General features: G+C 46.2%; 1 protein-coding gene across 2 annotated transcripts in view; it reads left to right on the plus strand.

Annotated features, from left to right (window-relative positions):
- CAMK1D (calcium/calmodulin dependent protein kinase ID) overlaps positions 1-27247 on the plus strand; it is a 377756-nt gene that overhangs the window by 303677 nt on the left and 46832 nt on the right. For both annotated transcript variants that reach the window (XM_074324975.2, XM_074324976.2), the window contains exons 4-5: positions 11062-11200; positions 17081-17207. In XM_074324975.2, the coding sequence (XP_074181076.2) occupies positions 11062-11200; positions 17081-17207 (266 nt within the window). The remainder of the gene's footprint in view (positions 1-11061; positions 11201-17080; positions 17208-27247) is intronic.

The following is a 27247-nucleotide window of genomic DNA, read 5'->3' on the forward strand; positions in this document are numbered from 1 at the left end:
AGCCCAGGAGAGGACAAGCACCACACAGACAAATGTGCCAACAATGAATTCTAACTGGTGAGTGCTGTGCAGAAATACAGCTGCTAAGAGAGAATGTAATGGGGGTAATCTCATCTGGGGGGTCAGGAAAGGCTTTTCTGAAGTAGTGACATTCAAGTTAGGATCTAAATGATGAGTAGGAATTAGATGTGAGGGTTCAACAAGGACCAAGGTGGCCCAGAGCCAGGGATCCCTGCAGTGCGCAGCTGTGATCGCGCACCTTGGTCCATGCTGTTGATAGAAGGTAAACCCAGGAACTCTGGAGACTTAATCAACAAAGGCGTTGGGCATTTTGCAAGTCTAAACAATAGTCAGGAAATTTCCATTTTGTTGCTGCTGTTAGAGGCATTATTAGACCTTTCTCATAAGACCTAAATGCTTGTGCCCTGTCACACGTCTGCCACAGGATTTTCAGTAGAGATCCATCCCCCTTGGCTGAGAAACACTAGAATGAATATAAATACATATGAGGTGTGATCAAAACATACAGTGAATGTTTAAATAAAAAGAAATTATTACAGTAAAAGACACATTGTCATTAATCCCCCCTCAAAATACTCCCCCTCACTTTGAACACACTCATCGCATCATTCTTGCCACTTTCTGAAGCAGTTCTGGAAGTCCTCTTTCCTGAGTGTCTTTAGTTGCGCTGTCATGGTTGCCTTGATGTTCTGAATGGGTTCAAAACGTTTACCTTTCATGATCGTTTGACTTTGGGGAAGAGCCAGAAGTCACATGGTGCCAGATCCGGTGAATAAGGTAGAAGAGGACACGCCATAATGTGTTTATTTGACAGAAATTGCCCTACCAGAAGCAATGTGTGACACAAGAGTATTGTCATGATAGAGGATGAAGTAAAGACACTCATGAAAGAGGACTTCTAGAACTGCTTCAGAAAGTGGCAAGAACGATGGGATAAGTGTGTTCAAAGCGAGGAGAAATATTTTGAGGGGGATTCATGGCAATGTGTATTTTACTGTAATACATTTTTTTATTTATTTAAACATTCACTGCATCTTTTGATCACACCTCATATAATGAACTTCTGTTAAAGCTGGACAAACAAAAAGGAGTTAGAAAGTATTTTTTAGACTTGTCATAAAATTGGGGCTCTATCAAGTTGTCTTCAGATTCTGAATCTCTGAGCATATGTGAAATTGCATAATTGTCCTCCATCAGTTTTGAACATAGTCACTTACCCAAGATAGACAAAGACGTGCTTCCAGCCCACTGGCAATTCCCTACATGGGAGTTACCAATTTAGTGGATTATCTGTAACCAAGCTGTTTTCCTAGACCTGTTCCAGAGCCATCTCCAACCTCTTTCCATTGTTACTACTCTAGGAATGCAAAATTATTTTAATATTAGGAAAATTATAATAGAAAAATAATTGTGTTGCCAAGTGAAACCTTCCCAACTTGATCTAATTGGGAGACAGCTGATATGTGACAGTTTATGACAGAATACTACCAAAAATTATACTTAATACATTCAAGAACATCTGTCAATACAAAACTCATGCTGTATTCTACCACAAGGTCTTTCTTTAGAGCTCTGGCATGTCAAAGTACTTCATTAACCTGGAACAAGTCAGGAAACGGGCTGCACTAGCCAGGTCAGGAGCATCCTGAACCTCACTGCAAGTCCTTTTGTAAGGTTATAGGAAGATATCTACTGAATGCAGAAGGCACAATATTAAATTGTACAATTACGTGATCAGGCTGCAGTCTTCACAAATTTCCATCCTAACTGCATGCATGGATATCTCCATAGAACCCCAGCCTGTCTGTGGGGAGGGGGGCTCTCCTGTCTCGAGACACAGAGCCCTGTGTCCCCCTCCTCCTTGCAACGCCCGTTCCTAGCAGCTTCTTTCCACTGATCCCTGGTCAGTCAGTGGTTTGCTCCTGCCCCTGAGTTTCCCAGCGGAGAAGGCAGGAGGGAACTGACATTTACAGAACACTGAAGCATGCCAAGAGGCTGCCTAGCGATTTTCCTTTCATTGTCTCACGTAATTCTTAAAGCAGGTATAATTTCCCCTTTCATAGATGAGAAAAATAGGCTCAGCTTGCTGAGTCCTGGGCACCGTTCTCTTCTCTGTACTCAGACGTCTCTACGCCCAGGGTCGAGACGCCATCTCGTAAGCCAGTGACTCTCGGATCTCTGCCTCCGGCCCTGCCCTTTATCTTGGCAAATACGATGGACGTTTCTCTGTCCTCATCTTATTTGATCTCTCAGCCGTGTTTGTCAGGGTTGACCAAGCCCTCCTGCTTGGTGTCCTTGGCACCACGCTCTCCTTTGCTTCCTGCCTCTCTGTCGAGTCCTCTGAGGGCCCTTCCTTGTCTGAGGGTTGGCGTTCCTGGCACTCAGATGCCTTTCTCTTGCCCAGCTACCCTCTCTCACTGGCTGACCACGTCTAGCCTCGTGGCTGTGCAGACCATCTACATGCTGAGGACTTGCTCGTTTGAACTCTAGCCCTGATCTTTCCCCTGAACTTCAGACTTATATGTATGGCTACTGCTTAACGTCTCCAGCCAATAAGCATCTCAAACTGCACCCATCCTAACCGTGCCTCAATCTGTGCTGTCTGACGTGGTAGTGCCGTGTGGCTACTTACATTACTTAAAACTAAATAAAGTTATAAGGCCAGGTCTTCAGTTGTACCAGCCACGTTTCAAATGCACAGTAGCCCCCTGTGACTAGTGGCTGTGACATCAGACACCGCAGATAAAGAGCATTGTCATCGTGGCAGGAAATTCTGTGGTCAGTGCTGGCCTACTTGTTTTTATCCTTCCAAACCTGTTCTTCCACCAGGGGCCCTAATTTCAAATAATGGCACTGCCATGTACCTGTTCCTCAAGTCAAAACTCTAGGAGACAATCTTGATTCCCCTTCCTCTGTGCCCCATGTCAGCTTCACCAGTGAGTCTTGGCTCCCGCGTCTCCAAAACATACCGTGTCTGTTCACTTCTGTCTGACTTCGGCGCCCCCAGGCTGAGCCCCCGTCCTCTGTTACCCACCTCACGTCTGCGTGCTTCCATGCTGCTGCCTCTACAACCCTTTCTCACACAGCGGCTACGGTGACCTTTAGCAAACGTCATTCAGTTCACTTGTCCTCTGGCTGAAACCCTCCACGCTTCCTTTTCTTGTTTTAGTAGCTTCGGATGTACAGAACAATGTAATAGTTAGCATTTACAATGATTTCTTATCAAATAGAGAATAAACCCGTGTTACGATCTTATTTTACATGACACCTCCGTCTATTTGGGCTGTCATAACAAAGTACCGTAAATCGGGGGGCTTGTAAACAACATACATTTATTTCTCACAGCTCTGGAGCCTGGAAGTCCCAAATCAGGTGCCAGTATGGCCGTGTTCTGGGGAGAGCGCTCTTTCTGCTTGTAGACTGCCAGCTTCTCATTGTATCCTCACATGGCAGAAATAGGGCAAGTTGGCTCTCTGACCTCTTCTTATAAGGGCACTTGTGTCACCCGTGAGGACTCCACCCACGTGACCTAATTATCTGCCAAGGCCCCGCCTCCAAAAACCATCCATTTGGGGTGATATTTCCACATGTGAATTTGGGGAGAACACAAACATTCATTCCCTAGCTCCTGCCGTGCGTGAGCTGGGCCTTCCTTTCTCAGCCGTTTCACCATTGCCGTGCACACTCCAGGCATCCTGACCTTCTTGGTCCCAAATACCCAAAGTTCTGTGCTGTCCTCAGGGTTTTAGGACAAGCTGGCCCCTTTGGCACGTGGCTGGCTGTCTCCTGCCATCCAGAGGGGCTGTGCTCTTCTCAGGCTTGTTCAGGTTCTCTGCACCGCACTTTGAACTCTCTGACAGTTTCACATTTATCTGTTTGTTTATCTATTTATTGATTTCTCTTTCCACCCACCAGATTATAAAAGTCATAGATATTGGGGATTCTATATGAATAAGATATGTTTTGCCCTTTTGGAAAACAAAAAACTGAAAATGATACGTAATTAACTTATCTTTTTTGGGGGGAGGGCTCTGAAGAGGTGCTTTGAATTAAAAGAGATTAGCTAGTTTCTCTTGGAATCTTGATTATGTTAGTAATTTCTTAATACATCCTTTAGCCCTTTTCTCATGAGTAGAATGTCAGTCTCAGCAATCAAGTTTCCAAAACAAAATTAAAGCACCTTTAGTTCTTTCTTATCCATCATTTTGGCTATGAGCACACTTTTCCTGGCCAGCCTTGGGACAACTGGTTGGGGACTGACGAGGCATAGTTGGAAAGCAGGAGGAGAAACACATGATTGCAAGGAATCCCTGAGGCCTCACCCAAAGCAATGAAGGATGGTGCTTGGATGGATGAGAATCAGTGCCTGCACACCACACAGCTTGGTTTTGGTGGAATGGATTTGCTCTCTGAGCACACCTAAGAGCAGCAGGAAGTCTGCACGGCTGAGAATAGGAAAGCAGTGGGATGGCAACTACAGACCTTTGCTGGAAGACAGCTCACCCCCTGGAAATGACCCCTGTTCCAAGATGCCCGTCACCCCACACCCACACACACCAATGGCAACACGCTCAGTAGCCTCTTGCAGAAATGGGCTACCTTTGATCCCAAGCAGCTTAGCATGAACAGCCCAGCCAGGCTCCACTGCTCGGTTTGCAGAAGCCTTCAGGCTCTGCCTTCATCTGCACCAGTTGCATTTTCCAGATAAGTCGGGTTTCTTTGCCTACCATGTTCATTCCTGCCTGACCCTCTATTCCCTGCTTGTCATATCCTTCCTCCTGTCTCTCACGTTTCGCCTTCCTTCAGGACCCACCTGATGTTTTTCTGCAATCTGATGAGTATTCTGCTAGACTCCGGAAGCACAGAGGAAGTTAAGACGCCTCTTTCGGGAAGCCTTTTCTAGCCACCGATTTCTCCCTTCTTCAGTGCCCTGTGGTCCTCCAGCTGGGGTCACAGTTTGGCAAGTCTTGGTCACTGGTGGTCTTGATTGTCAACTTGAGCTTCTTTTGTTGCCCCCAGATACAGACTAACACTGCTTGCCCGGGTGGGCTGATGGAAGGAAGGTGCTCACCCAGCACCTCTTCCATGGACTGCATTTCTCTGCTGAGTCAATTCTCCAAAAACTCCTTTCGTGATCATTCAGGTGATCGACTGTTACTTACCGTCCCTTTGTTCCACTTCACTAAGTGTTATTCCTTCTTTAAGACAGCTCAGACTCCCTTTCTCCTGCCCTGTCCCCTGGGCCCCTTCCAGGTGTCCTGTGTGATCTTCCAAAGCACCTTCATCAACCCACTCCTAATCGGAGCCACCTGCACGGTGTTCAACTTACCTGTGTATCTTAGAACCCCCCCCCCCCCACTGAGTCCCTTGGAAACAGAGACAACATATTGTCTGGCTTGATCCAGGATTATTTGATGATTTGGTAAATTTAAAAAAACATATAATGCATATAAAGTCCCTCAAAAAGGGTTTTCCTCCAATAAACCTCAAAAAATATATGTGAAGACAATGTACATTCAAATATATGCTGCATGAATATGAAAGGTCCTTTATGTTGCCCAGTGCATTTGTTTGCTAGGGTGGCCATAACAAAATACCTCACACTGGAGGGCTTAAACAACAGAGGTTTATTTTCTCACCGTTCTGGAGGCTGCAAGTCCAACCTCAAGGTGTCAGCAGGGTTGGTTTCTTCTGAGACCTCTCTCCTGGCTTATAGATGGCTGCCTTCTCTCCGAGTCCTCACATGGTCTTCCCTCCATGTGCGTGCATCCCTGGTATGTCTCCCCTCTGCCGTCCTCTCTCCCTCATAAGGACACCCATCATATTGGAGCCATATGACCTTGTTTAACCTTAAGCACCACTCTAAAGGCTGTATCTCCAGATACAGTCACATTCTGAGGTGTACTGGGGGGATTAGGATTTCAACATATAAAATCGAGAGGGGGCACAATTCAGTCCCTAACACCCCAGACATTAAGAAGGCAAAATAACCGAAATCAAAGCGTAAAGGAACACAAGGGGTTAAATTGATCTGGTCCATGAAATGGAGAGGCATGTGTTTGTGTTTTGGAAATTTCTGAACAGATTGAGGCCTGGAAGATATTGTGAAACTGAATTCTAAGAATAAAGATGTTTTTATTCAAGTAGGATTTACTGAAGGAGGAAAATATTGAAGGCAGAGGTTGCATGAAGTAAAGCCTTAATCTTCCTGGAGTGGATGAGATCCCCATCCCCCGCCCCCCACCCCCCCAGGAGCTGAGTGTACAGGTGCCACCGTCAAATGAAACAGTGAGGATTAAGAGCGGGTGCCTCCGAGACGGGCGGCTGCCCTGTGTGGGAGGAGGGAGACCCCAGGGGCTGCCAAGTTGGGACTTGATTCAGGGAAAGACTGAGAAGATAGATGCTTTCTTTCTCCGGGCTGGGTAAAAAAAATACTTCTGTCTATCCTCTGGGCCTAGGGGTTTCACAGTTGAAAAACACTTTGCTTGTAGGCTCTGTTAATCACAACCTGCATTTTTCAAGAGTACTTTCCCCTTAGGACTAAATGTAAATAGGCGAGATGGTTCTTAACAAACACACATTTATAACCAGCCTAGCTCTGGGGTACATTGAGACCACATTGTTCTTGTAGCTGTGTCACCAGTTCTTTTCTTCTTTTGCTGCCTCCTTCTGTGACAGCCCTTGTGAATTTCAAGGCATATTTGTTGCTACACTGCTTTTTTATTATCCCAGCATCATCGCTAATATTTCTCAGACTACTGTGTCTGAAATTAATAGCACAGCCCTATGCCATTTGGCCTTGAAGGGGAGGAAAACATTTTCCACAACCCTCTTAGGATACCTGGCTGGGTCTGAAAATTAAACTGACAAAGACAGACGCACAGGAGAAAAGTGTATGTACTATACTGAATTTTTCCGTGTACATGAGAGTCTTCACAAGAGAATGAAGACTTAAAGAAGCGACCAGAGCAGGAAGCTTGTTTACCTTTTAGACAAATAATAAATTTGTGGAGAACTGACAAGACAAAGAGATTTGGGCTGGGGTGGTAAATGGTGAAGGAGGAACTAGGGAAATAAGGATGAGGTTTGTTTACAGAATTCTCTGGGCTGGTAAAAGTCTGTCTCCATTGAAACAGACAATTTATTTCTTGCCTTCAGCCAGAAAAGGGGGAGCTTTTTCTACTTTTACTGCTTAATTGCTTTCAGCTCAAAATAATTTTTATGTCAAAGAGTCATATTTTGGGGTGACATATTCTGGTTTCCTCCAGCCTTCTTCACTTTATTTTATCATCTCCAACTTCTAGAGTGATGGATTTTTGGAGCCCAGTTTTCCTTATGAGCACAAGTAGTATCTTTTAGGGTAGATGATATTGTTATAAGGCATAAAATATTCTAAGTTATAAAAATTGGCATTAAAATTTTAAAATAAGAGGATGATATCTATCAAAATTAGCTGGGGACGTTCAAGTGCATGCAGAGAACAGTGGGGTTTGCCCAGTACTGACAGTGTGCATGATAAACTGACAAGTTATATTGCCTTACAGAATACCATAGTGGAATCAGAGCTTACAGCTTACTCGATCCAGCAACTTTGAAATTATGCTTCTTGACAATTGTTCTTGAATTTGAAAGGATTTGCATTACTTAAAATTTTTCAAGTAAGCTGAAATTTTACTGAGATTATTACATCAAACTATTTCACATTTGCATATTTAAACTTCTCATACTCTATGATAATGGTACTCTGTAATAGGCAAGGGTGATCAGCGACTGAGCAAACCCAGCTTCCAGGCAAAGAGAGATTGTTCTAAATCAATGTCAAAGTTTGAATTGAAAAGAACAGAGAATTTTTTAACCATCTCTCAGTCTTCTCCTTTAATCTTTAGTAACCAGTTTATCTTTCCATATCTGCATGCCCCACAGCTAAGTCTCTCTCCCAGTAGTCTCTCTCCCAAATCATTTGATTTCTTGATCTACTATTATGATTCTACTTCTTTTCCCCAGTCACTGGACGTCTGATGCTTCTAAATGCATCCTGATGCTTTGCATTATTTAATTGGGAAACTGTGCACATAGGAAGTTTGCCATAGGAGGATATTGATTCAAGAGGGCAACCTGTCAGATCAGCAGCCAACCACCCAACCTAACCATGGTCTGCAGGCCTGAAAGTGAGACACACCCATTGCCACAAATCAAAACTTATTTCCTCATTAGTGATTCTGGGATTTTGGTTATTTAAAAGTGGTTTTAAAAATGAGTAGGTATCTTAGCTTAGGCTGCTATAACAAAATACCAGAGATGGGGTGCCTTAAACAATGGAAATGTATTTGTCACATTTCTGGAGTCTGTGATGGCCAAGATCAAGGTGCCAGCAGATTTGATTCCTGTTAAGGGCTCTCTTCCTGGCTGGCAAACAGTCGCCTTCTCACTGAGTCCTTGCGTAGTAGAGAGAGAGCCTGGTTGGTCCGTCTTCCTCTGCATATGAGGGCACTGATCCCATCATGGGGGCCCCACCCTTATGGCCTCATCTAAATCTAGTCACCTCCCAAAGGCCCCACCCCCAAATATCACCACATTAAGAATTAGGGCTTCCACATAGGAATGTGATAGTGGGGTGTGTGCATATAAACATCCAGGCCTTTGAAATGTACACTTAAGAAGATTTTTGAAAAGCATGAAGTGATTTGCAAATCTGAGCTATTTTTATTAGTAGTGTTACATTTTTTTATTGGCAAGTTTTTAAACATTTCCCCTGTGCCTTGGTTTCTAAGGAAACCAAATTCATTCTGAGCACTGTTCAGGAAAATAAAGCCCTGGTACAACTTGAAATTTAAGAAGAGCGATATTAAATGTGCCAAGAATTTGGACTCTGACAATATGTACTACAGCAGTGTTATATACTTCAGCTCTGGTGCTTTGATTCGATAGAATCAACTAACACCTTATGGATCACAGAGCCGAAAAGAGGACTTTGAGAGAATGGGAAGCAGGAAAGAGCAGTTTTGAGGGAAGGAGAGGGTCTGGCAAAGTTTGGGTCGTGCGGGGTACTAAGGGTGGGAGGTGGGGTGGGGTGGGGAGGGGTGAGCATCCTTGCCTGAGGTCCTCCAGCAGCTCACCGAGCAGAAGACATGAGTAGCAGGCCAACCCGTGGTAAGCAGGCACTAGAACACTACTAGTTATGCGTGGCAATGTTGGAAGATAGGTTGATGGCAGAGGATGACAAGGGGCACAATCAAAAGAGCATTTCCTCCTTCTAACTAGTGCTGCCTGACTGACACCAGCCATGCAGTGCACAGTAGCTGGCCCGGAACCGGCCCCCAGTAAATGTTGAAGGAGTGGTAGAATAAGGTAGAATAAATGACCAAGTCAAGTGAAGGCACCCACATCACCCTGCCCCTGGCAGCTGTACATCTGTCCTAAATCCTCAAGCTCTGCAAAGTTTCAGACATTGAAATTCATTGGAAGAAGGCGCTAGAAAAATGAAGAATGGCGAGATCTTGGTAACAGTTGCTGAGAGGGGATGTTTGGGGATTTGGGTTTCCCTACAGGGATCATTTAGATGACTTGGTCCTTAAAATGGTTTCAGGTTCTTTTTCCTCTTTGAATTGCTTTTTATTTCTCCTGAGCGTCTTTCCTTTCTTATCTAGATTGCTCAGTTTGCTTTGGAAACAAGACATTATCCAAGCACTGTATTACTTGGAATAACTATAGGTAACACAGAGGCCTTTTATAGCTGCAGTTGTGTTTTCTTTATTGGTTTTTTAAAAAGAAGTATCAGAGGTTCAGTTATTGCACATTAATTGCCATGACTTGCAGAAAATAAGTCATAGCTCTGTGTGTGTGTGTGTGTGTGTGTGTGTGTGTGTGTGTGTGTGTGTGTGTGTGTTTTCTGCCAGGGTGTGCCTTGTGCCTTTTACTCTGTTAAAGCGGTAAAAGTTGTTTATGAAACTGTTCTATGCTTTTAATATTTCAAATAAATCTCTTTTTCATTTTGTTTTTGGAAAATTTTTCTTTTTTATAGAAAAAACAATAGTTTTAACATATCCCTTGAAGCTAATTTCCAAGATGGCTTAATTATTTGACAGAAGCACTGTTTTTTTAACGAAGTGTATGTTCTAAGAATTGGCAGGCTGGGGTGTTAGTTGAGTTGTTTCCATTCAGAATTGTACAGTACTGGCACTGTTAAACTCAGAACAGCATTGAATATCAAAATGAAAGGGTCTGTAGAGGTTGTTCACCAGGGCTTTTTGTCCTTTGCCAAAAAAGCCTTTTTTTTTTGCCTAAGCCTCTTTGCAATACATAAATAAATAAAAATTTAATGCATTTTGAAATTCAGAGAAAATTAAAATTAAATATTGTCACCAAAAACCAAAGCAATGCAATGTGGCAGAGTGTCATTTTTCTTTTGTTTTTTGTAAATCATGTGACTTTCAGGTTCTGCTGCCTCCGAGGGCGTCCCCCTACCCTCTGTTTGACATGGTTGACTAGATTAACTCCCTCATTTTACAGATAAAAGATGGAAGTTCAAAGACTCCATGGATGCTCACGCACTCAGCATAGGAGAAGCAGAACTCAGTCAAAACCCCAGACATCCTGTCGGCTGCTCGGTGCTTTGCCCATGGCTCCCCAAACCCCGGATTCTTTAAAGATACTCTCTTGTACAAAGGAGAAATCATGTCCAGCAGCATCTCTCTATATTTGATGATGCTTTTGGAAGGTTATGTGACTTTACATTGTAACAGCAATGTAGAGGCAGAGGCCAGGAGAGGCTTGTCAAGCCTGGATAGACCGTGGGTCCTGGCTTATTTTTATTCCCTTTATTTTAGTCCAGAAATTTGTACCACAGTCACATAGAAACACTTCCCAGGTGTCAGCTTCTTGGGAATAGGTGGGGCAAAATCTGACTTTGAAAATGGTTTCGTTTTTGAAATAAAATTTGGGTCATTTATCATATTGAAAGCTCTGATTGATGGTTTTCCCTGAATGATTCAATAGATCCTCTCAGACTTCTAATTTTTTCGTGTTTTTTTTTTTCAACAGTGTATCTGGTGGAGAGCTGTTTGATCGGATTGTGGAGAAAGGATTTTACACAGAGAAAGATGCCAGCACTCTGATCCGCCAGGTCTTGGATGCTGTCTACTATCTCCATAGAATGGGCATCGTCCACAGGGACCTCAAGGTGAGGCCGTCGCTTAGCAACATCCCCCAGCTACTCTCCAACCCACAATGCACCTCTCCAAGAGGACTGGCTCCACAGGAGGGGTGGGGTTGCCTTGATGTAGATATGGGTGGAATCAGTGGGCATTGGTGTCCTGTTAGTCATCAGGGCCTTTGGGACCCAGAAGTAGCTTGAAAGAAGATGCAGATCAATGGGGCGGGCCATTCTCTGGTTATTTTATAACCATTAGCTGCCAAAGGGCCATCAAGAGGTAGGTTATGTATTAATTCAAGCCTATCTAAAAGGTAATTTTGTTCAAGATATACAGGCCCCCAACACCCTTCTCCCAGTGCGATTCTTCAGTCCTCTCCCAATTCTAGCCCTGTTTCAGCACAACACATTTTATGAAAGAAAGGGGCAAGTGGGTAGAGGGCATGAGATAAGAGAGAAGGGAAATAGAAGATTATCAGGAAAAATGAGCTGCAGTTACAGCCTTCTCCAATGTCCTAGAGGTTTCTTTCTTACCTTTCCTCATAAGGTTTTGGCATCCTGACCCTTCACATAGTAGCACTGACGGATCTGGGCTGTATGTGGGCCCCTTGGCAGTACATTTCCCTCTGGGTCTATTTAGGTATCAGACATATCAATTTGAAGAATAACGCAATGAGCATTGCTAACCCAAGGCTGTAATGTGGCTTCATTCTACCGCAGTCGCAGGTCCAGCCCCAGAGCTCACTGCACCTGTCAAGGTAGAAATTCCACCCCAGCACACGTACCCTCCACTCGTATCATAAACACAGGGATTATATTGTACTGAAGCCACGCTATGCACGACTACGGGGAGTCTAAATCCGGTTAAAGAATAAACCCTAAACATTAGTGAAAATGGAATTTCAGCGTCTTCCCATTATCTGGGAGTCAAGGTATGAGATGGTGTAGCTTTCTTTTAATAAGGGTTCACTGTAAAGCTTTCTCTCGTTCTCTCCATGTTATCAGTTTCCATTGATGAGGGCAGTGGCTCCCAAATGTTAGCCTACATCAGAATTGTCTGGAGGACTTGTACAAACAGATGGTTGTCCCCACCCGAGGTGTTCTGATTCTGTGGGTCTGCAGGGGCCCCAGGAACTTGCATTTCTTAGGGGTTTGCAAATGATGCCGGTATTGGCCTGGGAACCACTCCTGGAGAACTGCTGGACGAGGGGATTTGGGAATGTTGATCAAGTCCTTAGCTTTTGCCCTTTGCTGGCTTCTTGACAGGTGAAAAGGGCTGTGAGCACACTTAGCTAGTTTTCAGGCCTGGAGGTCCTTCCGAGGGCGGGGTGAGGCTAAGCCAACCTGCCTGACACAGGCAGGGGCGCCTTCTCTGCTCTCTTGTGCCCTCCCTGATGGCAGTTCTGTGCTTCCAGCACACAGCAGGCAGCTCTCTCGGAACAAGTTAGTGTGCCAAACACAGAGATGTGATGTGGTGGGCTGGTTATCCTTATTAGAAATCATTTCTAACCAGATAAACCATTTCCTAGAGGCCCAATGTTTGTTTCCCCCATAGGAGGGCAGATTGGCTGGACGGGAGATACTGTTTTCTACCCCCACGTAACACTTTGGGAGAAATACTTGCAGATCCCAGCCTGTGGAGTTTTAAAATTACCCACCAGGCTTGTAGTTGTGGAAAGAACATTGCCGTTTTAGGACCTTTCTGCGATCTCTTTTCAGAGGCACAAAGGAGTTTGATCTATGTGGAGAAGTTGATATTAAATTTTCATAAACATCCAAGAAAATGAAAACAAACTGTATGAGCTAGGCCCAAGCAATGGAGAACATAGTTGTGTTAATTTAAAATGAGGGCACAATCTGGGATACTGTCCCAGCCCCATATGCAAATATACTTCTTTCTTCCTCCAGGAAGGTATTCTTGTGTCTTATTGCCCCAGGAAGCTACTAGAGCCAATCAGTGGTCCTTTTTTCAAAACAAGGGATTGAGACAGGAAATGTCCACTACAGCCTGAGATCAGAGTTTGGCTTCTCCGCCCTGCACTAGTGCCCCTTGCGGCTGGGTCAGTCTTTGTGGGGGACTGTCCTGTGCATTGTAGGAAGTTTAGCAGCACCCCTGGCCTCCACCCACCAGATGCCAGTACCAGTCCTGGCGTTGTGCCAAGCAAAAATGCCTGTAGGCATTGCCGACTGTCCTCTGGGGGGTACAACTGCCCCCAGTTGAGAATCACTGGATTGGGGTGATTATGATACCACGACCTTTATGGGAAATGTTGATTGACGTCTTTTACAGGCTTGTTATGGGACTATTAAAGGGTAGGGACTGACATTTCAACTCAGGTATTGGCCACCCATTGTCTTGTAAAAGTGACATAAAATACAGAAAGCCGATTTTCCGGGTGAGTCCTGGGCCTCCTAGGACCCAGGCAGAATTGCAAGATGCCCTCCCCCACTCCCACAGGCCTCCTACTGCCCCCTGGGGCCTCCATCCAGAAGTCCCTGGGCCTGCCCTCTCTCCACTTTCCTCCCTGCCCGCCCAACAAAAAGCCCTGTGTTCTTTACTAGTCTTGAACCAATTAAAAGTATTGATCTAAACTGTGAATCACCAGTCCACCGAACCCTCTTTAGGGGTAATTGTTCTTCACAAGAGCGCTTTATTGACCGGGTGAGTCTCCTGTAGGAGGATGTGTACGAAGGCATCACGGGCCCTTTGGCAATCTCTTGCCTGGGCAAAGCCTGGTTCAGGATCATGAGATCGCAGGCTTTACAGATGTGGAAATACTGGGACAAGCAAGACTGAAAATCAGAAGCTTAAACAAAAAGGCCTCTCTCTGCACCCACCGTGGATCCTTACTGTTCATCAAAGAGCAGCCCCTAAACATTCAGAGAAAACAAGAGCCACATGCACTTTTTGGTTAGATCATCCCCCCCCACACACACATACACACTTTCTAAGCATTATTCGTATTTCAATTGATTGGCCCATTTGATCCTCTTAAAACTCATTGAAAACATCCTCAAGCATACATTGATTTTCTTTTGATGTTATGCTTCGTCCACAGAATTAATGTCATAGTGACTGTTAAATGCCATTCCTTTTTGTGTTATTTGTGATGGATAGTGGGTTCCCTCCCCCGCTTCCCCTTTTGGTTCTGTTAAAGAATAATTCTGACCTTTGCTAAAATCAGAAGGAAGCCCTTATTCCAGACTGCTGCAAGAGGGGTATTGCAGTAGGCGGGACGATCGAGTTCAACTCCCAATTCAGCAAGGACACTGGGGATGTATAGCCACTGAGAAGAGAGAGGGGTCATGGATGGAAAGTTAGTAAGAGGAGAGGGTAAGGGTAGGGGCTTCTTGCTAAAGGCAGGCCAAGGACTGAGACATTGACAGACAGAGGAGACTGACCAAACTTGACTTGGGCCCCTCAACCTTCTTTCCGACTGACCTTGGGCTTGTCCTGAGTCCACTGACTGCCCACTTAGTCCCATCTTAGCGGGAGCCCTGCTGACTTAGTTTATCAGATTCCTTGTCCCCCACCCTCCATATCTAATCACCCTGACCTGCCTTCTGCAAAACTCCTGTCAAGTCAGTATATCCAGAATCTCCTTTAACCTTGATACCCCCTTAGTCATTTTCCACCCACTGACCCCGCACTGTGCTGTGGCTATAACCTTCCCCTGTCCATGCTGTGTTCAGAGTTGAGTCAGTCTCTCCCCGACTGCAAACCCCGTTTTAGTACTCCCCATGAATGAAGTCTTCATCACCGTCTGTAACAAGTATCTGAGTATTTTTTAACAACATCAAAGGTGGGGAGTGAAGAGCCTGACCAGAGAACCAGAATAATTCTCTCTAAACTGACTTAGCAGGATTCTTGCAAAGACTGGGCTCTGCAGGCCTGGCAAGGGCAGGAAGGCACAGAAAGCCAAGGTCACGGTCTAGCCGAGGAGAGGGCTCCTCTGAGGGCGTCCAGGTCTCTTCTCACAGTTTCTCTGCAGTGGTGGCTGCACCTCAGAACCCCCTTGGAGTTCTAACACCCAGAGGCCTGCCCCCAGGCCCAAGTCTACTGGAGAACAACATCTCCAGACAGTTCCCTCACAGCTGATTCTGCTCCACAGCTAGACCCAGAACCTCTTCTCTAAACATGTCTAGTCACGCTACATAGGAATAGTTCCTAAAATGCCATGCTTAGGGACCAAAGATTCACCACAAGGCACTGACAAGACAGAAGATCGCTTTGCTCTTGGGGTCGGGACGAGAGCCAGACAGGAAATGGTGCGGGCAAATGAGCTCCCCAATTCGGATTCTTCTTCCTGTTGCATTTCCTGTAAGGTTTGGTGTAAACAAGAGGCTCGCTTACTTTTCACTCAGTTGCTCTTCAGAATTCTCTTGGTCGGGGAACGTCACTGGCCGACAGCAGAGCTGTCAGTCCTCGACGTTATCTCTCTCAGTGACAGCACCATTAATTAAGCAACTCTTCAAAAACAGATTTAAGAAAAAATGTGCGTGTGTCTGTGTTCAGGTTCTCGATCTGATGTGAGGGGCAGCTCTGAGGCTGTGACTCCTCCCTCAGGCTGCATAAGCCCTGCCCCATTTTCTGTGGGGAACAGTGAGAGTCCCCAGTTTTACATAAAACACTGTAACAGTTGAGCTTCACTGTCTGCCCCTCAGCCCCTCGGCGCAGGGGCGCTGCTGGGCAGAGCTGTCCCAGAGAGTGACCAGTGGCCAGACCTGGGCTAGGTGAGGGGCCTTACTGCTGCCTGAGCCCTGCCCCGTTCTGTCCAGGGAGGCAGAAGAGGAGCCATCACAATTCATGTTTTACAGCAAGGCAAATGTAAACTCGGGTCCTTAAGGATACGTGGCTGGAAGGTGCTGGATCTTCCAACTCCCATTCATTCCCTGATGACATCGGGTGCTTCCCAGGAAGCAGAGCGAGCTGGTGTCAGCGGGCTCAGGAGAGGGGAAAGTGTGGGCAGGAACTACAGGCGGTGTGACTGAGGGCAGAGGGACAGGCCCTTGGAGTAGAGAAAGCTGCTAACAAGGGTCTGAAGAAAGGAAGGAAACAGCACCTGCAAAAGTAATGTTATTTCTGGGACTCCCCTTCCCCCTAACCCAAGAAATGAATCAACAAGTCAGAGAGGTACCATCTTTCTACTGGTCACCTAAAAATAAAAAGACCTTTCAAAGTGAGAGGCAACAACTGTTTCAGACCAACAAGAATAGCTATCTATTGGGGTGTCATTCAGTCAGGCAGAAGCCCCAGTGATGTTCCGATTAGGAGACCAAGGCAGTGGGTATTTATGAGAAAAGGAAAGGGAACAATTACATCCATAGAAGGAAGGCATCTCTATCAGTGCAGGTAACATAATGATGTTAATTCTAAATAATGTTTTTAATTTTTAATCCAGTAGTCATCATATAACTGCTTTCTTGTTATTTTTGTAAACAGTTATTATTATTATTATTATTAGGAAACGATGTTGCCCTAAGCCCAGTCCAAAGGATATTTTGCCTTGTTTGTAACATTCCAAGGTTTGAGGTATAAAACACGCAAGAATACAAAAAAGGTGGTTCCTCTGACATGGCAACTCCGGCTCCATTTTAAACTGGCTCCGTTAATATTATAGTTGACACTCGATTGCCTCCAAATATGGTTAATCTTTTTTTTTTTTTTTTTTTTTTTTTAAGTAGACAAAATACTGATAACGGGAAAGGGACTAACAACAGTAAGTGCCCTCTGCTGTGCAGGGTCCTCTACGGAGCTTTATTAAACACTGCTTTTCTTAATGCGTTTGCTTTGTCTAAAGGTCAAGTATATTCTTGAGTAGTGGGTAGATTTTTGTGGTTTGGTGAGTTTGCCACAATTAACCAGCTGTAAACATAGTTTGTAAATCTTTTTTATTTTTTCCTTCCTAGCCCGAAAACCTGTTGTACTACAGTCAAGATGAGGAATCCAAAATAATGATCAGTGACTTTGGATTGTCCAAAATGGAGGGTAAAGGGGATGTGATGTCCACAGCCTGTGGGACCCCCGGCTATGTCGGTAAGGACGGTGTGTGTGTGTCCCTGTGTGTCAGCTTCATTAGGCTCCTTAAACCTTTGACCTGGCACATATTCACAACTGCCTTCATTTCCCTTGAGGGAAGAATAAAAAGACTGAGAGACACTGGGGCGAGTTAGAAGGGAAATTATTTCCCTTGAAAGCTTCTAAGGGCCACACACTACATGGGCCTGTTTGATTTTAGTGTTGGCCTGACTGAAGGCGGGGAGTTGATTTGGGTGAATTCCTGGGTTCTAACACCAGAAACATTGCATGTATATTTTTTTAGGTGGTTTACAGTGAGGCGCTGAGGTGACCGTAGGTGCAGACAGAGATAGGACATTTAGAATGTTGAGGTAGAAGCAGCCAGAAAGAAAATGTTGGCAGGAAGACTCTGGTTCAAACCTTGACAAAGTCATTCTCTTGAATTAGCCAATCCTGATATGTACTGGAGAAGCCAAGAACGAGAGTTTTCCCTAAAGTCAGAAGCCCATATTTTTTTGTACTAACCAGAGAGAAGGCAGAGAAGGCTACTGACAGATCCCAATGTGTAGATACTGAGATTCATCTTCTGTCTTCTGGGACCTGGAGAAGGGCTGCCTGAACTGTTTGTGAAGTCTTTTGAGACTTTCTCTTACACGAATATATTCATTCATTCATTCATCAACTGTGTATTAAAGTGCCTACTATGTGCCCAATGCTGTTTCAGGCACTGGGGTGACAGCAGTGAATGAGACAGACAGGGCGCGTTCCCTCATGGAGCTTACATTTTAGTTGCGAGTGACAGACAATAAACAAAGAAACAAATCAATGAAAGTGTTGTTTGAGATCATGGTAAGTGCTACAAATAAAAGAAAATAGGGGCATGTGATAGAGTAACAAGGGGCGCAGAGGGATGGGGCCTGAGTTAACGGGACAGGGAGGAAGATAGAGGGTTCCAGGTAGAGGCATCGCTTGTACAAAAGCCCTAAGTGGGAAAAAGCCTGGGGGAGGGTAGAGGCCAGGAATGTCTGGGAAGAGGGTTAAAACGGAGGTTGGAAAAGTTTTAGGAAATGGGCACCAAGGCTAGTTCTCATCATGCAAACCATGATGGCCTTTCTTAGTGGGAACAGGAAGCCTGCCCTGGAAGAGAGGGGGGAGTGTTATACCAACATCATCCTTGCTTGTCTTTGGGTATAATTCGGCTGCCTTCCCTGGCTGGCTGAGGAAAGGGGGCCACACACTACATGGGCCTGCGGGCCCAGAGCATTGTGGGAAACTCCAAGTGACCTGTGAAGCTCTTCACAGCCTTTCAAGTACGTGGATAATAATGGGTGTTATGTTACAGCTGTTTCATTTCTAAGGAACTCAAAGGAGAGGAGGGAAGAGCAGGCTGCAGGAAACACAGAATAGCATGGGAGAAAAGGAGTTTTAAACGGAGGAGATAAAGCTGGTGTAAATGTGGCGGGGGATGAGGGTGTGATCTGCGCTGGCGGGGATTGTGCCTCTGGGTTGTGTGCATGCTCCAGACAGAGAAGGAGAGATTGTTCTGATCATGTTTCAGAGGCAGCGCAGCCTTGATGGAGATAATGGCATGTGAGCAATCTCTGTTCTGGGAGAGTAAAGTGACGGTTGTGGGAATAGGCTGGACCCCGTCAGGCACACTTAGCATCAGGGCTGCGACACACTTGTGGATGCATGTGTGTGCCTAGTGGGTGGGGGTCGGGGGTGGGCGGAAATTTGAGCATGTGAAGGGGGTACGTGTGCAGTTTCTCCAGCTCAGTCCCAACCATTAGGCAAGCGACACATCAAAAACCAAGGGACAAGCTATTCTCATTTCTTTTAAAAGACGGGCAAGAGAAAGCCTGTTCCAGCCACCGACATTAGAAAATGAGAAGCCCTTTGAGGTCCTGGTGTCCGATGTCTTTGCTGGGGTGGCTCTGCTTTTGTATCAGTCTAGTGCCCAGGCCACCCCAGGCTAAGAAGTGTCGGAGGGGCGGGGGCTTCCCAGTGTCCCCCCGTCAGAAGGAAACCCGCTCTCAGGCTGCGATGTAATGTTCTGACAAAGAATGTCCATATTTACATATGCATCAGACTCTTCTCACATTTGGCTCTAATGTTGGAAAGCTCTAGCACTTTCTAAATTGAGTTTTACTTCTTTGCGTCTTGGCAGAGCCCACAAAATGGCAGTTTCTCTGGGTTTCTAAGTGGCTGCCGTCTAAGTGGTCTGGTTTTGTTTAGATGTCAGACGCTAATGAGTCTGGGAACTGGGAACAATGTTTAGATGTGGCCCTTGCTCTCACTACTCTAAGTGGCAGCCAGTGGAGCCATCGGGTAATCCTGTTGTCAGATACTGAGTTTTCTATGAGTGGGGAGAGGGAAAGAAGGACTGTGGGAATACAGCAATTCTGTTTGTTCACGTGTCTGGAGCACTGAGATTCTTGGAAGACTTTAGAAGCAGGAAGGAGCCATCTTGGGGAGCTCACATCTACATAGACGTACCTCGGGTGGTGGGCTGTGTTTCCTCCCCTACAGTCTACATTGCAAACTCCTATTCAGCCATCAAAGCCCAGCTTACATATTACCCCCTTTTGATTGCTTTTATTTTTTTCGACAGGACTTTATTCAGGAGCAGTGTGGGGGGACAGTATGTATTTCCGGGACTTTTTTTTTTAATTGGGGAACAGTAGTGTGTTTTTCCCAGGACTCATCAGCTCCATCCAAGTCAAGTTGTTGTCCTTTCAATCTTAGTTGTGGAGGGCACAGCTCAGCTCCAGATCCAGTTGCCGTTGCTAGTTGCAGGGGGCGCAGCCCACCATCCCTTGCGGGAGTCGAACCGGCAACCTTGTGGTTGAGAGGATGTGCTCCAACCAACTGAGCCATCCGGGAGGCAGCTCAGCTCAAGGTGCTGTGTTCAATCTTAGTTGTAGGGGGCATAGCCCACCATCCCTTGCGGAAGTCAAACCAACAACCTTGTGGTTGAGAAGCCCGCACTCCAACCAACTGAGCCATCTGGGAGCTCAGCGGCAGCTCATTGACTTCATTCTAGTTGCGGAGGGCGCAGCTTGCTGGTCCATGTGGGAATTGAACCAGCAGGCCTATTGCCCAGAGCTCGCTCTCTAACCAACTGAGCCACCCGTCAGTCCCTGATTTCTTTCTTAATATGCATCCTCTCCTTTGTCATCCTGGTTCTTTGCCTGACTCCTTTCTCGTCATGGCTCTAAGTACATTGCATCTGGGCCCCATACCTCGCTGTGGGTTTTTCTATTCATCTTTGCACAGATGCTTGTAGTTTGAATAACAACCCAAGGTTCATGAAAGTTAGCGATTTTTTTCTTTCCTCCCCTTGCATTTGTTCAGCCTGTTATGGATTGAATTCCTGTTCTGTGCCGTGCACAGTGGTTTGGTGTTAGGGATACAGATATGAATAAGATAGCCTCTGGCCCTCATCATGTTCTCAGTGTCACTGTGAGAGGCAGAGGGCAAATAGCTACACTGAATAAGGTATGGTAAGTGCTATATTCCTCCCCCATTCAAGACTTAGTTCTTTAGTGCCTCCCCCTGTTCTAGTCAGTAGGGATGCATCAGTAGGTAGAAAACAGATGATGGTCCCCCTCCTCATAGTATTTACATTTGAGTGGGAGGGAGACAGATGATAAGCAAACAGCTAGGTATGTTAATTAATATCTTAGATGGTGATAAGTGCTCTGGAGAAAACTGAAGCAGCAGAGAGAATAGCAAGTGTGTGTATGTGCGTGGTGGGCGTTGCAGTTTTAAATGTGGTGATCAGGGCCACCCTCACTTAGAAGGGGTGGCGATGGGGTAAGGGTCTGATGGAAGTAAAGGAACCAGCCATGCTGTTATTTGAAGGAAGAGCTTTCCCAAGATGCTGCGACGGCCCCAAGGCAGGAGTGAGTGGGCTGCCAGACAGCAGGGTCACAGCAGATGAACTCAGCAGAGAAGTAGCAGGCAGGGCATGTGCAGACCCGACGCAAGCCGTTGTGAAGACTGTGGCTTTTACTGAGGGCGCCAGAAAGCCTTTGGAAGGTTCTGAGCTAACGCATGTCATAATCTGACCTTTACCAGAATCCCTTTAGTGGAGAGGCTGGAATAAGGAGAAATGGCAGCGGCTGGGACAGGCTGGTGGAGCTGAAGTGGTGAGCAGCTGTCAGGTTCCAGATATAATTGGAAGGTAGTGTCATCAAGATTTTCTGAAAAATTGAAAGACAAATCAAGGATAATTGCATGCTCTTTTGGCCTGAGCACCTGGAAGTGTGCAGCTGCCTTTAATCGAGGTGCCTGTGGGAGGAGAAAGTTGCAGAAACATCACCAGGGGTTGGAGTTATGATTTGTTAGACTCCGCAAGGTCAGGGAGGCAACTGGAAGATGAGTCTGTGGTTCTGGAGAGAGAGCCAGTCCGGTGCCGTCGGTTCTCGGTATACGTGGTCGTTATGCCCTGTAAAGTCACCATGGACACTGAATTAGTGACTCCTGGGCCACTGCTCCAGGGGAAATGCAGGGTTAGGTGCCTGCGGGCCTCTGATCACAGCGTTCTCAGCAGCTGATGACACAGAACCTTGTTTCAGGTGTGTTTCTCTTCAACGACACCTCATTTAACATTATTGTTGGTTCACTGACATTGACCTCATGGCCAACAGCGCTGTCACCACACCTGAACGAGGCTGGTCGAACACATGTTTTCTCCATAAGGCACATCCCAGCCTCCTGCGCTAGAACCCCACACAGCACCTCCGCGCACACTCAGGGGCTGCTATAAACAGTGAAATCAGCAAAACACACAACCATGAGAAAACGGGGCCCCAACGAGACTATGAAAATGATACAGTGTGAGAATGGAAACGAGGTCAGGGTGGTGCCACGTTTGACCTCCCCTGGGACGTGCACCTCCAGGCGACTCGAAGCTTTGGCCACTCTGCTCATGTCCACACATGGCCTTGAAAGCATCACGAGTGCTGATATAGGTGCTACAAATAAGTATTAGCAAGTAGGTAAATTAAACAGTACGGAATCTGTGACCGATGAGGACGGACTGTATTCAGGAGCTGATGGCCTCTGCACGCATCTTAAAGCCGGGAGCCGGGGTGAAATTGCCAGCGGAGTGGGTGTCGATGGAGGAGAGGAAAGCCCCCCAGGCTGAGTCCTGGGGACCCAGGGGGACGAGGAGGCAGCAGCAGGTAAAATAGGAAGAGTAGCAGGGGAGTGTGGTGTCTGGAAAGTGCTTCGAGGAGGAGAAAGTCCCACTTGTCAGTTGTTGCTACAACTAAGTCAGGTAAGATGAAGACTGGGTGAGTGCTGACCACCGGTTTAGGGGACCTTACATTATGATTTAATGGAGCAATTAATTATGTCTGTGGGAGGCTGGCTGTCAGAGTCATGCTGGAAGAAGGTGGAACAGGTCTTTGTAAGAGGACCCCACATGCTATCAGCCCTGGGGTGGTCACTGCCAACCCCACGTGTCCCCTGCAGTAGCTACAAGGTGGGAACACTATTTGGGACCTTGGACAAAGAGGCCACAGCCTCCTTCCTGCGGGGCAGCTTTCCACTTGAACAGGGTAGAGCCCAGCCCCATTTGGCATCTGTGAGGGAGAAGGGAGTGCGTGCTGGTCTCCTGCTCTGATTCCAGGGTGACGCCGTCACACAGCCCAAGCCAGGAGCAGAGGGTCACTGTCTGCTTTCACCTTATTTCAGACTCCTTCTGGGTTCAAGTGTTGGTTTCAATGTGTGAATGCTGTTGCTTTGTTGTTATTACCTAAATGACCATTTAGCTGAACACTTAATTTTGCCAACAGGAAGATTATTGCTTCATTTTAAATCAGCTCTCTAATAACGAAGAAATAATGCAAAGAGGGTTGTGTATCCCAAGTATCCCAATGCACATGGTGCTGTAGAAGAAGAGAAAGGAACCCAGCACTTTGAACTTCACTCTTGACCCTTAACCGCTGTCCAGATCGTATAGGCCCTTTAAAAGGAGCCATGGCCTTGCAGTGTGACGTGCGGGCTTGGAGCCATCCATGTGAATTGCATGGCCACAGGCCGTGCAGAGGCTCCTGCAGTGGAGTGTGGCTGGCGGGTGACACAGGTCCCCATGAGGTGGCATGTTCCCGTATGAAGTCACCGACACATTTCAGAAGCAACAGCATGAGTACAGGTGAGATAGATCAGCAAGTGGAGAAAGACCAAGGGAAAACTGTGGAGGAGGCAGGATTTGAAGGAAGGATGGGAGTCAGGGGAAGCTGAGGAGAGTGACAGACGCAGGCAAGCAGGAGATCAAAGGCCCAGAGGCATGAAGTGCTTCCGGAACATTCTGGGGAAATGAATAGACTCACTTTGCTTGGAGTGGGGGCATGAGTGAATAAGTACTTGGAGGCAATTTAGGAGAAATTATGGGGCCACCTGGTAGGAATCAGCTCACCAGGATCACAGGGTGACTGTCATTATGGCCTTGACCTGCATTTGGATCCATTTAAGTAAGTCGGGTAGAACCCCCCTGTGGTGTCACCAACAAGAGAGGAACCCAGAGCTAAAAAGTGAGGCACATTACTTATGTGACCTGTTCTGCAACTCCAATGAAAACATCCAAATGGGCTCTCCTGATTCACTGGATAGAAACAGGAAGTCACAGAAGCAACCATTTCAGTCGGGTACTCGAGAAGAGACTAAAGACGACAAATCAACTCCTAGTCGGTAGAGAAAAGCCTGTTGTTTTATTTCTTGCTCTTGCTATTGCACACCGGTGCGATTTCTCAGATGCTGTGGGTCTAGTTCCCCTGGTTTCACAGAGAAAATGAAATGATTTTAAAAGAATCTCAAACCTTTGTCTGTAGAGTAAGTGACCAAGTGTCTTGCCAGAGGACGGCAAGCACGTGCTCTCTTGCTCGTAAGCAGTAGGAGTGCCAAACTGCACTTGAGGAAGGACTAGAAGCCTCGGTGGGAGAGCCTTCCCGTGCTCTGTGAAGTGTCCAAGTTAAATGAGACTCTCTTTTGTCACTGAGCCTCATTGAATGATGACCAACCCCTTTGCCAGATTTCATGTGAATTGCACACCAGTGACCACGCTTTTTCATTGTTTGATGCTACTCAGAAATAGGAAGGAGATTTCCACCTGGTCCATCGTGTTCGTAAGCAGAATTTTGTAATGGTTCTGTAGATGGAGGCCGATTGCTATGATCCTTAAGCTGTGGGAAAGAGCCCTTCTGGTTTCGTCCATAACTCAGTTGGAGTGTTGCCTGCACAGCCGCAGCGTAAGGCTTTGGTCTCGCTCTGGCTTCACTTACTTAATATAGTTTTCGTAAGTTTCGTTGTGCTCTCTTCTACGAGATGGAAATGGAAAATAATTGGTCAACATTCCTGGCATATGTTTTTCGCACAGTTGGAGGAATGCTCTTAATTCATGGGATCAGTGCATTTCTAGAGCTTGATGTGGGACCTGAGGTCACAATGAGGTTTTAGAAACCAGTGGTTCCAGCCAGCGTTGTGTTGGGAGGAGGACCTTGTTGTGAAAGCCACCCAGCCTGTAGTTGGTGGCAGCCACAACAGTGGGGCTTGAATGCCAGTGTCCTATAGCATCTCTCTGTCATTAGTTAGATCTGAGGGAGGCCCGAGCCCTTCACGTCAACATCTGGGTTCTCAGTTTCTCGTGTGTCAGATCAATGGGCTGGACTAACTGACCGACATGATTTTTTCTGCTTCTACTATTAGGTATTTCTATAGCTATGTGACTTAGTATCCTTCAAGTATATAAATATCCACATGTCAAGGATATTGACTGTCATTTTTTCCCATTTTCACTCAAACGAAAAACAGTTGGATGAAATTGATTGCCATCATTCATTCCTGTCCTCTTCAGCAGCCTAAGTCACAGCAGTTCCTTTCATCTTCCCTCCTCGTCCGTCTGTTCCCAACCCTTCAATCCTCACTCTTCTGTGTGGTTGTGTCCCCCCAGAGAGCTTGGTTTTCATTTGTTGTTCACTTCAATATCCCATTTTAGTACCTGGCTCTAAGCGTGACATCATTGTTCTCGTTTTCTCACTGAGACCTTCGTGTTGAAACAGGATTTTATATAACTGACACATTGGCATTCAGGGCACAAAAGAGAGGGCAGAGCACTCAGAGAAGAATTTTCTCTTTCCTTCTCTCTAGCAGCTACTTGGTGACAACGAGCCTTGAGCATTTCGTCACATTGGGTGCTGCAGCCAGACCCCCTTTGTTAGAGAGGACAGGGCCCCCTAAGTCGGGAGACTTGTGGGCCCTCTCATTTTACTACCCGTGACACAGTGAAGATGGACTGGGACAAAAGCTGAGTTTCAGAACGTGGGCAAAGTAAACCCAGCCCTGCCTGGGGCGGGGGGCACTCCACATGTCCTGTCCCACTGACTCGCTCCTCACACTTTGCAAAGCACTTTTCATCCTTCTGGAATTTCTTAATGGCTCCTGTCAAAACCCTTGATACCAGGAGGGAGTTGCAGTACTACTCTGTTGGGTGGAGAGGGGGGAAAGCAGTATTCTGTAACTTACTCTTGTTTGTTTTTAATGATTAAAAAGCAAGACATTGGAATGACTTTACGTATCTTCTTAATTTTGAGGTGTAGCTCCTTGTCACATTTCAGGGGGAAGGACAGGCTTAAGTGCAAAGTAGCCATCCCACTGCGGTCAGAACTGGTTAGGGTACAGCCTGACTCTTGGGACAACCTATCAGGGATGCATCAGGCTCATTTGTTGCCACAGTGATCTGAAATACCTCACTCAAAACAGTCTCCTTCCTCATCCCACTGGATTCCAGGCCTCTCCCACATTTACACCACCAGCCGCCCTCCCGTTTTCCACTCCCTTCCCATTCCTTAGCCTCGTCCTCCACCCACCAGCTACATTTTGGCTTTGGTAGCGTTTGAATAGTCATCCAATTCAGATCAGATGGTAATTTTAAACCAGGATGGTGCTTTAATGGGGATTTTTCATGCCTGTGGTAAAATTTAAGAGGCTACTGGGAAAATCAGAGTGAGCTGCTGTTTTGCGGTGCATTTTTAGTAACTCTTATGGAAGGATAAGAAAGCGCGAAAGAGCGGAGCTGTCCCAGGAAACTTCTGCTCCTCTTACCTTTGGGTTGAAGACAAACCACAGGCAAGGAATGGTTCTGCACTTCAGCTGTATTTTTACTTGCCAATTACCCAGATTGCTGTGCTCTACGTCTAGGTGAAGCAAGACCTGGTTATTCACATGCTCACAGTAAAGTCCCTTCTTAATCCAGTTTTTTTTTCTCTTTGAATGCCCCGGCTGCTGAAAATCCTCCTATGACTGGAAGCAGATCTGGCTATTTAATTTCACCTCCTGTTGTAACGCAGTTCTTACTGAGGCCCAGTTCTCCTCGGAAATGTCTGTCTGAATTTTATTTTCCTTGATCTTACGAATTCCATGCACCATTTCTGAACAAGCCATGCTGGGTGGAGCTGTCTTCTTTCTCACCAGCTGTGGACACTCCTCAGGGACAGGAAGACTGATCTCTAGGGGCATTCCTTAAAGTGGGGGATCCCACACACGGCTCTTCAGCTGAGCTCAAGTTCTTTTCCACAAAGGCCTAACTCTCAAGACAAAGGACAGATGCCCTTCCAATCAGGAAACTGAGGCACAGAACATGATGAGTTCTCTGAGATGCACTGGCACAGAGCACAGCCCTATAATTCTGTCCTCTGAGTCAGTGTGGGACCTGAGGTGACAGAGATGATAGTGCCACACTCTGTGTGTATGATCTCGTTGTTTTTAAAGCACTCGCATAGAATTTCAGTGCTCTCCCATCAGGCCACCGACTTCCCTACTAGGCTCCTTTCTGTTAAGAGCCAATCACGTTGCCTGTGTGGCAGAGGAGAATTTGAATCCAGTGCCTCTGACCCCCCCAGGTTCCATGATCTGCTTTCATGAGGCACTTGGGAGAAGCCATGATGCAAAAGGAGTCTTCAGTGCCTCTGACCATGACTGACATTGTTTCGGGCCTTTTCTTCCCCACTGTGACACGCATGAAATTCAAGTCAAATGTGTTTCTCCTCAGCCTC

Source organism: Rhinolophus sinicus, chromosome 1 (assembly GCF_057876585.1).
Source record: "Rhinolophus sinicus isolate RSI-liver-muscle chromosome 1, RSI-T2T, whole genome shotgun sequence".
NCBI lineage: Eukaryota > Metazoa > Chordata > Mammalia > Chiroptera > Rhinolophidae > Rhinolophus > Rhinolophus sinicus.